At 47.0% G+C, this 14,171-nt stretch overlaps 1 protein-coding gene across 2 annotated transcripts in view; it reads left to right on the top strand.

Annotated features, from left to right (window-relative positions):
* Positions 1 to 14,171, top strand: part of ADGRF5 (adhesion G protein-coupled receptor F5) — a 99,123-nt gene that overhangs the window by 47,598 nt on the left and 37,354 nt on the right. For both annotated transcript variants that reach the window (XM_054996617.1, XM_054996609.1), the window contains exons 4-8: positions 84 to 242; positions 5,796 to 5,975; positions 7,492 to 7,610; positions 8,140 to 8,198; positions 12,436 to 12,581. In XM_054996617.1, coding sequence (XP_054852592.1) covers positions 84 to 242; positions 5,796 to 5,975; positions 7,492 to 7,610; positions 8,140 to 8,198; positions 12,436 to 12,581 — 663 coding nt within the window. The remainder of the gene's footprint in view (positions 1 to 83; positions 243 to 5,795; positions 5,976 to 7,491; positions 7,611 to 8,139; positions 8,199 to 12,435; positions 12,582 to 14,171) is intronic.

Raw genomic sequence — 14,171 nt, 5'->3', positions numbered from 1 at the left:
ATACGAAATATTAAAAGGCTTGTGGGAAAGGAAATGTTTCTGATCAATTATGATGGGTTCTAATATCTCCAATGGTTTTTCAGCCGGCTTACCTGTGAACCACACCATTGTCGTTGAGATACATTTTGCGGATTCTTCCCTGGAGAACACCATCAAAAGTTACCTGAGCAATCTTAGTCTTCCAATCTTGATAAATGCCTCTGATTCAACTGAAAAGATTTCAAGCATTCAGCTTACCACAGGTGAGTCGTCTGTACTCAGTTACCATCAATTTGAGGGAGGGGCCGTGGCTCTATGGTAGGGTATCTGTTCAGCATGCTGAATGTCTCAGGTTCAGTCTTCATTGACAGGGCTTTCTTTTCTGGGAAAAGAGGTGGTGGAACTCAGTGGGTTGCCCTCAGAGAAAATGGTCACATGGCTGGTGGCCCCGCCCCCTGATCTCCAGACAGAGGGGAGTTTAGATTGCCCTCCGGGCAATCTAAACTCCCCTCTGTCTGGAGATCAGGGGGCGGGGCCACCAGCCATGTGACCATTTTCAAGAGGTTCCAGAACTCCGTTCCCCCGCGTTCCTGCTGAAAAAAAGCCCTGCTCATTGAACCAGTTGAAAGAATCAGGTAATAGGTGAGGTGAGAGACTGCTGGTCCAAGTAGACAGTCTTGACCTTGATGGACCAAGACCAATACTGACCTTGACGGTTCAGTGTAAGGCAGCATTGTGTGTTCCACTTCATTTGCTTTCTCCAGTTCTACTGACATCTGAGAGTCTCTCTACACAAGATGTCTTACATGGGTACGCTCAAGCTTAGGGAGAGGCAATGTTAGTGGGGAAGCGCAGTTTAAAAGACAGAGCTGGTGGAGATCGCTCCTTAGAGGGTTTGTTAATTTCATCTTCACCTGCTGGAAGGCTCTGTCAATCTCACCTCCCCTTTGGGAAGGCAAAGATAAAATTAAAAAACCCTCTGAGGAGTGATTTCTGTTGGCTCTGCCTTATTAAACTACCCTTCCCGGATAACATTGCATCTCCCTACACTTGAGCATCCCCATGTAAGGTGTCTTGAGTAGAGAGACTCTGAGTCAAGTGAAGAGGGCCCACCAAAGATTGGCTACAGGTTTCATTAAAGTGCATACGGGAGTCCAGAGCGGTTGCATGTAATTTATGATTGTCCACAAGTTACATTGGCATTTGGCCATTGTGCACAGAAGGAGAGCAAGACTGCGGCCGTGTTCCTAAAGGAGTTCAGTGTAATGTGTGAAAGAGCTGCAACATGCAACCACCTTTATGCACACAGGCTCTGCCCATGAGCTCAGGAACCCTTTGCAAAAAGCACATCCCTGCTTGTACACACACAGCACAGATGTACATAAGCTGTCACACAAATGTATTTAAAGTGCATGTAAGGATGGAGAAGGGGTCAGTAGACACAATCCTGATTCCCTCTCCATTGCTCTGACTGTGCACCATTGTAAGATATGTTTTGTCCTCTGGCGATTTGCACGTTTCAACCCAGCCAAAGCAGAGTGTCAAAGATGCACGTCTTTAGCGCCCTTCTCAGCACGTTTCAAGAACGTGTGTAGCAAAAGAATCAGCTCCACCCCCATGGATGAAGCACCCGGGGCCTTTCACATTCTGCAGAAATGTTCCCTTATAAACATTTGCCCCAGCTGGAAACTGAAAGCTTTTGGGAAAGGAAGCCGGCTGGGAAAACATGAGCCTCAAGGCTGGGGCTCGTTCTCCTTCAGGGAGCTTTGCTTTCACGTCTCAGGAAGCTGTAGCAATGCATTGCCAACACATTTCCTTTCCCTGTTAATGTCTCAAGCTGTGATCACACATCACGGGTAAAATTCCTTCTTGATGCCAAGTCGCTCAGTGTCATTAAAGGGTGACTGTATTGCAAAGGTGTAAAAACATTCTCGGAATGTGATTCCACTTAAAACAGGATGGAAAGTCTCATTCAAAAACATTGGAAATGGGTGGGAAATGCAGCCGGGGAAGGGGAGGGAGCCAGCGATGGTTCCGTGGGCTTATCTGCTGGAGGAAAAATAGCTCATTCTAGTTTGTCAAACCGTTGCTAATTCTGAATCATTTAAGCATTTCTTCTCTACACTGCTATCTGATTCTGGTCTTCCTTGGAGACGTAAACTATGGCCTTTGTTATCAACAACAAAAAAGTTCTTAGACTTCTCAGAAAGATGTTGAATACACAGTATTTCTATCACCGTGTTTATTTTTCCTTGTAGAGTGTTATTTGCCATTGTAGGCCTGGTATTTTAACTGCTTTCACACATGTTGGATATAATGACAATGATTTTATTTCTAGTCTGATCTGGATAGCCCAGGTGAGCCTGATCTTGTCAGATCTCAGAAACTAAGCAGGGTCAACCTTGGTTAGTAATTGGATGGGAGACCTCCAACAAAGACCAGGCCTACAGAGGCAGGCAATGGTAAACCTCCTCTCTTAATCTCTTGCTGTGAAAACCCCACCAGGTGTCGCCATAAGTCAGTTATGACTTTAGGGCCCTCTACCCCACCAAGCTTTTGAGAATCAGTGCTCTCCTCTTCAGACACACACACTGCCTTTCTCACCGAGATCTAAGGCAGATTACTGCAGAATGGTGGCGATATGCGTGTTCCATCTAGCTCCTGAAGGTAAATGAGCTGCACCATTTTGCACCAACGGGAGTCTCCAAGTTAACTTTGAGGGGAGACCCATGAAGAGTGCATTATAGTAGTCTAGTCTTGATGTTACTGCGGCATGACTCCAGATGGCCAGATCAGCCGTGTCAAGGTAGGAGGCTATCTTTCAGGCTAGTTTGAGTTGTCAGAAGGCCTTTTCTGCAGCTGCATTTACTAGCTTCTCTAGCAGCAGTGCTGGGTCCAGTATAACTCCTAGGCTCTTAACTGGGAGCCAAGCTACAAGGGAGGAATACATGTGAGTCTGTTCACTTGCCAGGCAAGTGTAATTCATCACTTGTAGCTTGGCTCTGAGTCAACCAGGGCCAGCTGAACCCCATCAAAGATCGAAAGCACAATGTTCTTCAAGTTATCTCCTTTTCCAGTGAGCAACACTTCTGTCTTGTCTGGGTTCAGTTTCAATTTGCACTTTCTGTGCCCTTCGACGGAGCATGTGAAACTGGAAAACCCAGTTGCAAATAATTGCTAGAGTGCACTGAAAGTGCATTATCCAAAGTGTGTGGAAGCAGCCAGAAGTGCTGACCCCACTAAGCCGTGGCCAGCTCTTCATTTACTAGCGTCCGATTCTGCAGCTGCAGAGATGATGGGAAACAGCTGGCAAAAGGGGCTGATCATGGGCAAGTCTGTCCCTGTTGCCGTCTTGCTCGGAATTCCCTGGTATTTTTCATGGGGAATCCAGACAATGGCACAGTCAGAACCTTGCTACAAGTGACATTTTACACGTGAAGGATAAAGGATCATTTTCGCAAGTCTTTCTGGGAACTGAAGTTCCTCTCCCCCACCCCTTTTCCTTCTGTTCCTTCCCCTCGCTGCCTGAAGAGACAGAGAGAGCCTACGGCAACAGCAGCGTTTGCAACTTGTCTTGCTGGGGGGTGGGGAGAATGCTCCGGAGAAAGCTGAGAAAGTTGCAGCTGCCTGCCCCAAAGATCATTGAGAGCAGGCTTGTGACTGGCGGAACGATTTGCAAAAGCTGCTGTTGCCGCAGGCTCTGTCTCTTCAGACAGCGAGGGGAAGGAACAGAAGGAAAAGGGGTGGGGGAGAGGAACTTCAGTTCCCAGAAAGACTTGCGAAAATGATCCTTTATCCTTCACGTGTAAAACGTCACTTGTAGCAAGGCTCTGTCTCTTGCATTCTGTTTTTTTCAGACCTAATTGGTGGTGATTTTATTCTTCAGAAACATTCATCCACATCTGGGCCGTTTCCACATGGCTCCCTGCTGCTTGTAACAACTCGGAATATCATGAAAAAAACGCGAAAGATTGCGTTTTCTTGCACGAGATTTGCGCAACGTCACATGATGTCGCGCAAATCTCATGTGAGAAAACGCGATCTTCCGCGGTTTTTTGCGTGATCTTCCGGGTTGTTACGAGCAGCGGGGAGCCATGTGGAAACGGCCCTGGACTGACCAAGTGCCACTAAGACTTTTCAAAGTTGCATTCCATGTATACATTTCTTCCTTTTGTTGTTTTAAAACGTCGGATACTCAGTGCTTAAATATCACCTGTGCATTCTTTAATGAACCCCTTTACATAGGGGAGGGACATTCCTTACTTCTTTTCCTTTCGTCAGCAAAAGAAATAATTCATTTTTAGTTTTTTATTATCGTAATTGTTCAGCTACAAGTCTTGACAATCAAGTTGTATATCAGTGATCACACTTTATAGCCAAAGAGAAAACTGGTTGTTTCCTTTTAATATTTTTATTCAATTTTAGAACTGTAACAATAATCAAACAACAAACCAATATAATACATTGCATTTACAAATATTAACACAGTGCTTCAACTTTAATACATCGACAATGATTGGTGTGAAGAGGAAGGTTACAGATCTCTTGCTTCTATGAATTCGTAAAATGGGATCCTTTTTTCCGAGAAGTTTGATCCCGAAGATTGATATTCCGTCTGATGTAGATTGCCAGTTATTTTTTCCATTATCAAATGGTTCCAGATTTTTGTAAACCAAAGTTCTGTAGTAGGTGGAGATTGGTCTTTCCATTTGGTTGCTAAACTGGTTGTTTCAAAGAAATTTTAGTTCTCTATGCTTAACTGTGTACTATTCGTTCATGGTCCTGCAACCCAGGCTTACCGGTATAAACCCTTATTCAGTTCCTGATGTGGGAAGGGGGAGGCTTCAATTACAGGTCGACTCTTTGTGAAGTGTGCCCATTAATGTTGTGGTGCTCGTCCTACTTCCCAGAACAATGGGGTTGCCAACCTCCAGGTGGGGGGCCTGAACATCTCCCAGAATTACAGCAGATCTCCAGACAACAGAGATCAGTTTCCCTGGAGGAAATTGCAACTTTAGAGACTGGACTCTATGGCATGGCACACTGCTAAGGTCTCTCCCCTCCCCAAACCTCTCCCTTCCCAGGCTCCACCCCCAAACCTCCAGGGAACTCCCAACTGAGCGTTGGCAACTCTTCAGAATAACCTGGACTTCCAGGAGCAGTGTTTACGTGGGCCGATTCCCTCAACAGTGGAGATAATGAGGGGCTTGAAGGACTGGCTTTTTTTTTTGCAAATATACATGGTGGAATCCAGATGGAGGCACAGAGCATTACTGCAGTATCACACACCCACTAGTCCATATCAGATCCTTGGGAAAAGATAAAAATCCGACACTCTCCAGTTGCTTCAGCCATCTCACAGCAGTGTCTGTTTGCATCTCTCTCTTTTCCAGAATGTAAATTGCTCCATTCTCTCTCCCTCCTCCCCTCTCACTCACTCACTCACTCACTCACTCACACACACACACACACACACACACACACACACACACACACACACACACCTCCCCCTGCCTTTAGCTGGGTGGAAGGTCACCTCTTCCAAGCCCTGATGGGTGAATGGTCAGAGCTACTTCTTAACACTTAAGACCAATTGAGAGAATCTCTCATTCGCTCTGGCCACTGTAGTCCAAGTCCAAAGCGAACATTAGTGCAAGCTTGCAACATATTTTTTTTAAAAAAATATTCATCATAATTGCATGACTGATCATAAGCAATAAAACATTAATGAAAAATTGCTTGTGTTGCAAAAGGGCATGTCTCAATGAAATGCCAATCTTAACTTTAGCTCATTCTGTTTAATGTCTTTGCAACAGTGTGCAACTCAGCTGGTAATCGTAGCACTAATTGTTGCTGTGAAGATGGTTATGGGTGGTCCAATGAAGTATGCAGGAATCCAGCATATCCCAGTACCACAACAGCGTCAGAAGAGCACCGCAACTGTATTTCACAACTGCCTTCTCAAGAAATCTACTGCCTGCGTCAAGATCCTGGAGGTAAGAGGAGGCAATGGCTGATAGGCAGTAGCTGTCAAGGAATGATAATTTCTTAACGATGAAGGTGCAAAATGAAAACATTAGCATTGTGGCAAGCAAATAAAATAAGTTGGGGACCTGAGAAGGAATCTTGGAGGGGTAAATAACTGGGAAATCTCTCCCGCAACCAAAAACCAGAACCAGCCCAAGGATTTGGGGCACCCAAACTTTCCCTTTCCATTCTAGGTGAAGCAGGAAGATGGCGTTCACCCTACCCCCCTCAAGGACTGCTCCCTGTCTTCGTTGTCCCCCAGTGGTAGGGCTAGGCTCAGTGGCAGGACACAGCGGGGCCATCTACTTCATCCCAAGAGATGCAGCTCAGTAAAGATCCACCGCCTGCATCCTTGCCCTTCCCTCACTTTCAGATAAGGTGAACTGTGGTCCAGAGAAGAAGGAGGAGGGCCAGTTCGGGCCTACCCTCCCAATGGAGGAGGGAAGGAGGGAGCAGGCTGTTCTTGAGGGGTGGGCTGATGAATGTCCCTCCATCTCTGGAGCCTAGGGATACTGTTCTCCTGGTGGGGGCTGGGGATCACCTGCTTTCACCCTCGATCCCCTGCCTCCACATACCTGGCTGGCGGAGGAGGAAGGCACAAGAATGGGCATCTTGGGTGCGCTCCTGGACTGGCGTGATGACATCAGTGATGTCATTGCACTGTTCTGCTTCCCCGAGGGACAATTTGGGCCCCATATGGGCCAAATTGGGCCTGTTTGAGGCCCGAATCGGTCTGCTGTGAAGCGCATGCTCACCCCTGCGCCCATGTGGTGATGTCACCAGAAGTGATGTCACCGCTCAGCTGCTGTAGTAGACATTCAAGAGGAGAAGAAGACAGTAAGGGCCAGGTCTCCCCCTCCGTCCGAGAGGGTAAGGAAACCTGGAAACCGTACACCCTAGGCGACTGCCTAGGCCAGCCAAGTGGACAGTCCATCCCTGCCAAAACCACTCCTCCAAGATAAAATACACCTTTAGGAGCTGAGGCATACCAGCCCCGATCAGAACCTGCATATGTTTACCTCAGAGGTCACATCTGTAGGGTCATTTCAGGCTGGGGAAATGGCGGGAGAGAAATTGTGCAAATTGAGAAAATTTGCAGGGAGAAGTTTTAGCTTCCCCTCCCCCACAGTATGATCCCAGTCCAAAACTGAGTTCCACGTGCCTTCTATTTAAAAGGAAAAATACTCTTGGGAGCTCATTTGTGGCACCCCCAGTTCCACGGCTGTTTTGGCCATACAGTTAGTACATGCAGTTGTGGCTGCTTATACAATTGCTGTTTTTTCTTCTGACTTCAGACTGTAACTTTCCTGGCTAGGACTGTTGTCCTTTTTATTCCTGAAAAGTGTCATGCAATCTCAGATGGCAGCACATGTGAAAAAATAATTGGATGTGGACAAAATGTTTAAAAATGTCCATCAATTGAAATAATGCTGTTGTAAAATATTCTTATATTTTGAGCTTTCCTCTTCTTCTCTTCTCTCACAGGTCCTGAAGAAATCTTCATAAGAAAAATGTACGTCCGACTCAATGTAAAATTTCAGAACGATCTCAGGAATCCATCTTCTAAGTTGTATAAGCAATACAAAAGAGATTTGGAGAATGCGGTACGTGGCGCGGAGGGCAATCTAAACTCCCCTCTGTCTGGAGATCAGGGGGCGGGGCCACCGGCCATGTGACCATTTTCAAGAGGTGCCGGAACTCTGTTCCACTGCGTTCCTGCTGAAAAAAAGCCCTGGGTGGAAGTATCTTTGTATTTTTATTCATTGACTTCGTTTGTACCCTGTCGTTCTCACCAATGCAGTCTCAAAGCGGCCTACGTCATTTTGCTCTCCTCCATTTCATCCTCACAACAACCCTGTGAGGAAGGTTCAGTTCAAAATTCAAAAAAGACGAATTTCAGAATCCCAACATGCCCCCTCTTAATCCAATGGCAAGGGATTGTTTTAGAATCAAAGTTTTTGGACGAAAGTCCACTCATCCCATGAAACGTCTGCCTCATCAGAACTACTGAAATCACGTAACTGAGCAATTTGGTCTCATCAATGGCAATAAATGGATGCGATAGTCCTCTTTTCTATGTGGTTTAATTCTCTAATATTTTTAAAGCATTTATTTATTATTCTTTTTTTCCAGTTTACTAAGGGCTATGGAACGTTGCGATGCTTCATAAGTTCACAAGTCACAGGGTTCAGGTAAGGAAAACGTCTTTTTCTTTATTATGTTTGAGAAAATTCCAGAAGGGAGTGGAATAAAATAGTACCACCCAAATTATTGAATGCTAGGCATTTGAGGAGGGGGAGTGCAGGGAAAGGTCATCAGAAAGCATACACACAAAATAAATACTTTTCTAAATACGGCTTACTCAGACAGATATGCAGGGCTTTTTTTCTGGGAAAAGAGGTGTTGGAACTCAGAGCCAAGTTACAAGTGATGCCTTACTCAGGTTGGACACTTGTCAGCTTCCCTCAAGTTTTGATGGGAAATGTAGGCATCCTGGTTTTACAGCTTGGCTCTCCATTACAGCTGCAAGACCAAGATGCCTACATTTCCCATCAAAACTTGAGGAAAGCTGACAAGTGTCCAACCTGTGTCAGGCGTCACTTGTAGCTTGGCTCTCAGTGGGTTGCCCACGGAGAAAATTGTCACATGGTTGATGGCCCCACCCCTTGATCTCCAGACAGAGGGGAGTTTAGATTGCCCTCCGCGCCTCTTGGCACGGAGGGCAATCTAAACTCCCCTCTGTCTGGAGATCAAGGGGCGGGGCCACCAGCCATGTGACCATTTTCAAGACGTTCCGGAACTCCATTCCACCACGTTCCCCCTGAAAAAAAGCCCTGCAGATATGTATATACCTGCTTATGCATATGTTACACCCGCTTATTGTCACCAGCCAGTTTGCACAGCTGGAAATTGAAATCTGTTGGTGGAATAAAGCCAACAGATACGGAGCAGGGTGACAGAAGAAACACAGGCATGGCACACACGTGTATTGCTACACGTTCACCTGCAAAAGGGATATCTGAGGTGTGTATTCTTGGAGGCTGCACTGTTGACCTGGAGGCGCTTGCCCTCCAGCATCAACAAGAAACAGAGAAGCCAGGACGGAAATGCCTCTCTCACTTACAACCATTTTCTTTACCTTATGAGTGAACTTTGGTAGGAATGCCAGCAGCTGGATAACATTACTTTTGGTTGGGAAGGCAGGTTGTGCATCCCTGATTGTGTGGGTGGACAGGCGGGAGGGAAGGCAGCATGGTATAGCCTGATCACATCAGATCTCGGAAGATAAGCAGGTCGGTACTTGGATGGGGGACCACCAAGGAGGACTCTGCAGAGGAAGGCAATGGCAGACCACCCCTGCTCCTCACTTGCCTTGACAGCCCCTTGCCGGGGTTTGCGTAAGTTGGTTGTGATTTGACAGCACATATGTATGTAAGTGGACAGGCGCACACACCTATGAGGACTTGCTTGGTATTGGAAGTTTTATATTAGATTTATGTTTAGGCTTCCATAACCCTACTGGAATTATATTTAGGTTTCTTGGTTTGAAACTATAGTTATTTAGGCAGAAGTGTTTGACCCCCCTAAAACGTGCATTAATTAGTCTTCAGACAAAATCATAGAAAGATACAACTTCCAGTTTTGTTGAAGTAGATTCCTTCCATAGCAGTATCTTGGAGAAGAGGGAAAGATCCTAATCTAAAGAGTTACATTCCCTAATTCTAAACCATGGCCTGAAAGGTAGGCGGCGAGGTTGGCAAGTGCGGGTCTGTGGACAAAGTTCCATGGAGAACTGACATCTTTCTTCTTGGAAGACCACATGGGAAGAGAGGGATTCTCCCAAGAGGGAGGAGGAGGCGTTCCCACCTTAGACAAAAGAGTAGCAGATTGCTAGAGTTACATAAACGTATAAGAGAGAGACCTGCAGCGCCCCCCAATGTCCAAGGCATGCTGAGTCTCCTATTTCCACTTGGGAGAGGAAATTCCATCCCCCCCCCCAAGTGACCCTTCTCTCTACACTAGCTGAACTAACATCCTTCCTAGATCCTTCTTTTCCCACCCTCACTCGTGGACCCACCTCCCTTGCTAGCCACATTTCCTGCTTCCCTCTCTGCCCTCACAGCTTCCTCCTGACTTTGGATCCACTTTCTTTCCCACTTGCCCTCCTGGCTTCAACAGTTTCCTCCATCACCTCCCATCCGGCTCTACGTTCTTTGCCCTCCTCCTTTTTGGCCACTGTCATCCCCTCACATGGTCTCTCGTTTGCCTCTTCCCTCCTCCTCAGCTCCCCTCCGACCGCCTCTTTCTGGTGGTGAAGAAGTTTGCTACTGCAATGTCAGATGCCAGTTTGGTTTGCTAGGGCAACCCAAGAGGCCTCTCAAACTTGTTTCCTCACAGGGTCTGCACATGTGCAAATGTTGCTCTTGCCATTTGAGGTGGGGTTAACTCCTCTTTTTTGTTTTTACAAAAAGCAGATGCTTCTGCAAATCCAGGCATTCCCCTGGGTTTGCAGAAACTTAGGGCCAAACTACAAGTGAGGAATGACACAGGTTGGACACTTGTCAGCTTCCCTCAAGTTTTGATGGGAAATGTAGGCGGCTTGGCGGAATGTTGGACAAGTGATAGTTGAAAAGTCCATTGGACAGCAGTCGGAGAGCCAAGCTGCAAGAGCAGGAGGCCTACATTTCCCATCAAAACTGGAGGGAAGCTGACAAGTGTCCAACCTGTGTCATTCATCACTTGTAGCTTGGCCCTTAAATTGCAACCAGGACCGGCCCCATTGAGCAGATTTTCTGGCTTACATGGGGATCATTCTTTGTACTTAAAATATTATAGCTATGACCATAAACAACTCCCATTTTTTTTTCATCTTTGGCATGCCTACTGCTCAATAAGCAGGTGGCAGCTGTGGCCAGGAGGAGTGCCTTTCACCAACTTCGTCTGGATAGCCAGTTGTGGCCTTAACTTGGCAGAAAAGATCTGGCTGCTGTGGTGCATGACCCCCCTGGTTACATCTAGATTGGATTACTGCAAGGGTCTCTACTTGGGGCTGCCCTTGAGAAGTGTTCAGAAACTTCAGTTGGTACAGAACCATATCACTGCAATCTTTGCCCATGTACACTGGCTCCTAATTTGTTTCCAGGCACAATTCAGGAAGCTGGTTTAGACCTTTAAAGCCCTATGGTTTGGAACCAGTATACCTGAAGGACCTCCTACCTCCTTATGAACCTATTCAATCACTGCAGTCAACTTTGGAGGTCCTACTTCAGGTGCCCCCACCTTCTGAGATGAAGTGGGTGGCAACCTAGAAGAGGGCCTTCTCAGCTGTGGCACCAAAACTCTGGAACTTTCTTCCCATGGAGACTCGTTTGTCCCTTTCTGTTGCCATCTTCCACCAACAGTTGAAGAAGACTTCCCCCCCTTTCATTTGGCATGCCCTCAGTGATCCTTCCTTCCTGCCCCATGTTTTAATTGTTTTGAATGTTTTAATTGTTGTTTTTAATGTCTTGATGTGTTTTTAAGCTCTGGTTTTAATTGTTTTTTTGGGATGTGTTGTTGTTTGGTTGGTTTTAAAATTTGATTTTATTGCGTATGTTTTGTTAGCCGCCTTGGGTGGCCCTCATGAGGGTGGAAAGACAGGATATAAATTTTGTAAATAAAATAAATAAAAATGTATCCAGCTACACTGTTGCCATGACACAATGGCATTTCTATCTGCAGAAGAGGGGGCGAGGATTTCTGCTGAGTCCCCATTCCCACTGCAGGCCTCCCACTTTGCCCCCAGTCCTGTTCCTAAGGGTGTGCTAAACCCCGGAACAAAATTTCAGGGAGCTCAGAAGGCTGCAGCAGGAGGGAGAAAATTCCCTCTTCAAGAAGTCAGTAATGACTGGATATACACTAGAGGTGGGCATGAACTGGGAAAATACCGAACCATGTGGTTCATGGCTCATTGCGTTTCATGAACCACGAACCATGAACTTTCACAAGCCTAGGAAACCGATTGATCGGCGCCAGGCTGTCTGCAGTAATGAACTGAAAAATGAACCAAACGAACCAGTCTAAAGTTCATGGCAGTTCATCAGAAATGGGCTCTGATAACCGCCAGTTCGTGAACCATGAACCAACCCGGTTCGTGACAAATTTTGGTCGAATTTCGGTTTGTGCCCGCCTCTAATATACACCATTAGGTACAGTAACTACATTTTAGCTAATAACTGTTCTGCTAGCCGCTGGCCATAGCAGTGCGGTGCTCCATTTCTTGTGGATCAAGTAGTAAGGAAAGGACAGGAGGAAAGATTGAAGGTGGGGCTGCAATCTTATTGGTGTTGTTTTATAAATAACTGAAATACTACCATAGTAAGGCCTTGGAGCGCCATTGATTTTATCATGAATCTGAAATAACCTTGGCTGATGTTTCTGTCTCTTTAGGAACGGAAGTACTGTGGTTGATTATAAGGTAACATCAGCAGGGGACATACCGGTTGCAAAAGCTAATGCAAAGATAGCCGAAGCCTTAAACACCTCCTACCATTTAGATCCTACCTCCTTTGGGAACTATTCAGTGGAAATCTATGGTAATGTTGAAGCTCTGCTTGTAGAAATGTTGTTTTGATGGTACCAACACTGTTTTTCTCCCCAAACAAAGAACACATGCATATATGTCCCAACACCACACAGCCCTTCTAGAGAAATTGCTTGCATGATCCTCTTAGGGGAAAGGCTGTTGCTTTTAGTGGTAACAATAACAATATACTTATATACAACCCTTCAGGACAACTTAATGCCCACTCAGAGCGGTTTACTAAGTGTGTTATTACTATCCTCACAACAATCACCCTGTGAGGTGGGTGGAGCTGAGAGAGCTCTGAGAGACTTGTGACTAACCCAAGGTCACCCAGCTGGCTTCAAGCAGAGGAGGGGGGAATCAAACCTGGCTCTCCGGATTAGAGTCCTGCTGTTCTTAACCACTACACCAAAATGGCTCTCCTGCCAGTTTCATACAGAAGGTCCCAGAGTCAGTCCTCAGCATCACCACTTAAAAGGATCACGTAGTAGGCGATGTGGAAGTCAGGGTTGTGGTTCAATGACAACGTAAATGCTTTGGAAGCGCAAGGTCCGGGGTTCAATCCCTGGCACCCCTAGTTAAAAGGACTAGATACTGGTCACGTGCAAAGCTTTTCTCTACCTGAGATGCTGGTGGTGAGCTATTGAAACTCAAAGCATGTAATGCTCATCAAGATCAACCAGCCTTCTGATTCCATTGAAGGCAGCGTCATGTGTTCATGAATGCCATCTCAACCCACTGTGTCATTCCTGTTTACACAGTGCCTATAGAACCACCCGGAAGTACTCTATGAACAGAGCATGGGTAGTCAACCATTGAGACCTGCAGGCTTGTTCAAGAGCTGGACCTAATGGAATGAAAAGTTTCTTGCATCTAAACATCATCACTCTGATATAATGCCCCGACTGCTGCCAGAACCAGTAAACAGTGATGCTTTGTTAGGTGAACAGGGCTCCACCTTCTAAAGTTATGTCTGCCATACAGTCAGGGCCTGCACACCCATTGAGGCCAGGTAGGCGTGGCCTCAGGGCACGAGGGCACTGGAGAGGTGCCAGAGGGGGTGTCGGGGGTGGAGGCGCGCGCCATGGAGCTGGTGTGTCTGGCCCACAGCTGCTGCAGCCAGCCAGCCAGCCCCGTGCCGCTGCCACCGCCGCTGCCACCACCGCCACATGCCCCCAGCCAGGCGCAGCAGCCACGAGCTGCTGCCGGGGTGGCGTGCGGAGCACGGAGCAGCCTCCACCCATCACCCCAGCCATCCGCCGGCGAATGCCCCCGGCTTGTGCTGCGCGATGACATCATCGCGCAGTCCGTGGCACGCGTGGGGGGTTGCTGCAGGCGCCAGAGACCCTGCCACCGGCAGTGCATACAGTTTCTTCCTACCACGCAGAAGGGGCTCTGTTGCTCCTTGGTGTAGTGGTTAAGAGCGCCAGAACTCTAATCTGGAGAACCGGGTTTTATTCCCCACTCCTCCGCTTGAAGCCAGCTGGGTGACCTTGGGTCAGTCACAGCTTCTCGGAGCTCTCTCAGCTCCACCCACCTCACAGGGTGACTGTTGTGGGAATAATAATAGCACACTTTGTGAATCACTCTGAGCAGGCGT

This window comes from Eublepharis macularius, chromosome 1 (genome assembly GCF_028583425.1).
Source record: "Eublepharis macularius isolate TG4126 chromosome 1, MPM_Emac_v1.0, whole genome shotgun sequence".
Classification (NCBI taxonomy): Eukaryota; Metazoa; Chordata; class Lepidosauria; order Squamata; family Eublepharidae; genus Eublepharis; species Eublepharis macularius.
The sequence above is the reverse complement of the archived record's forward strand: the minus strand, read 5'-3'. Positions and strand labels throughout refer to the sequence as shown.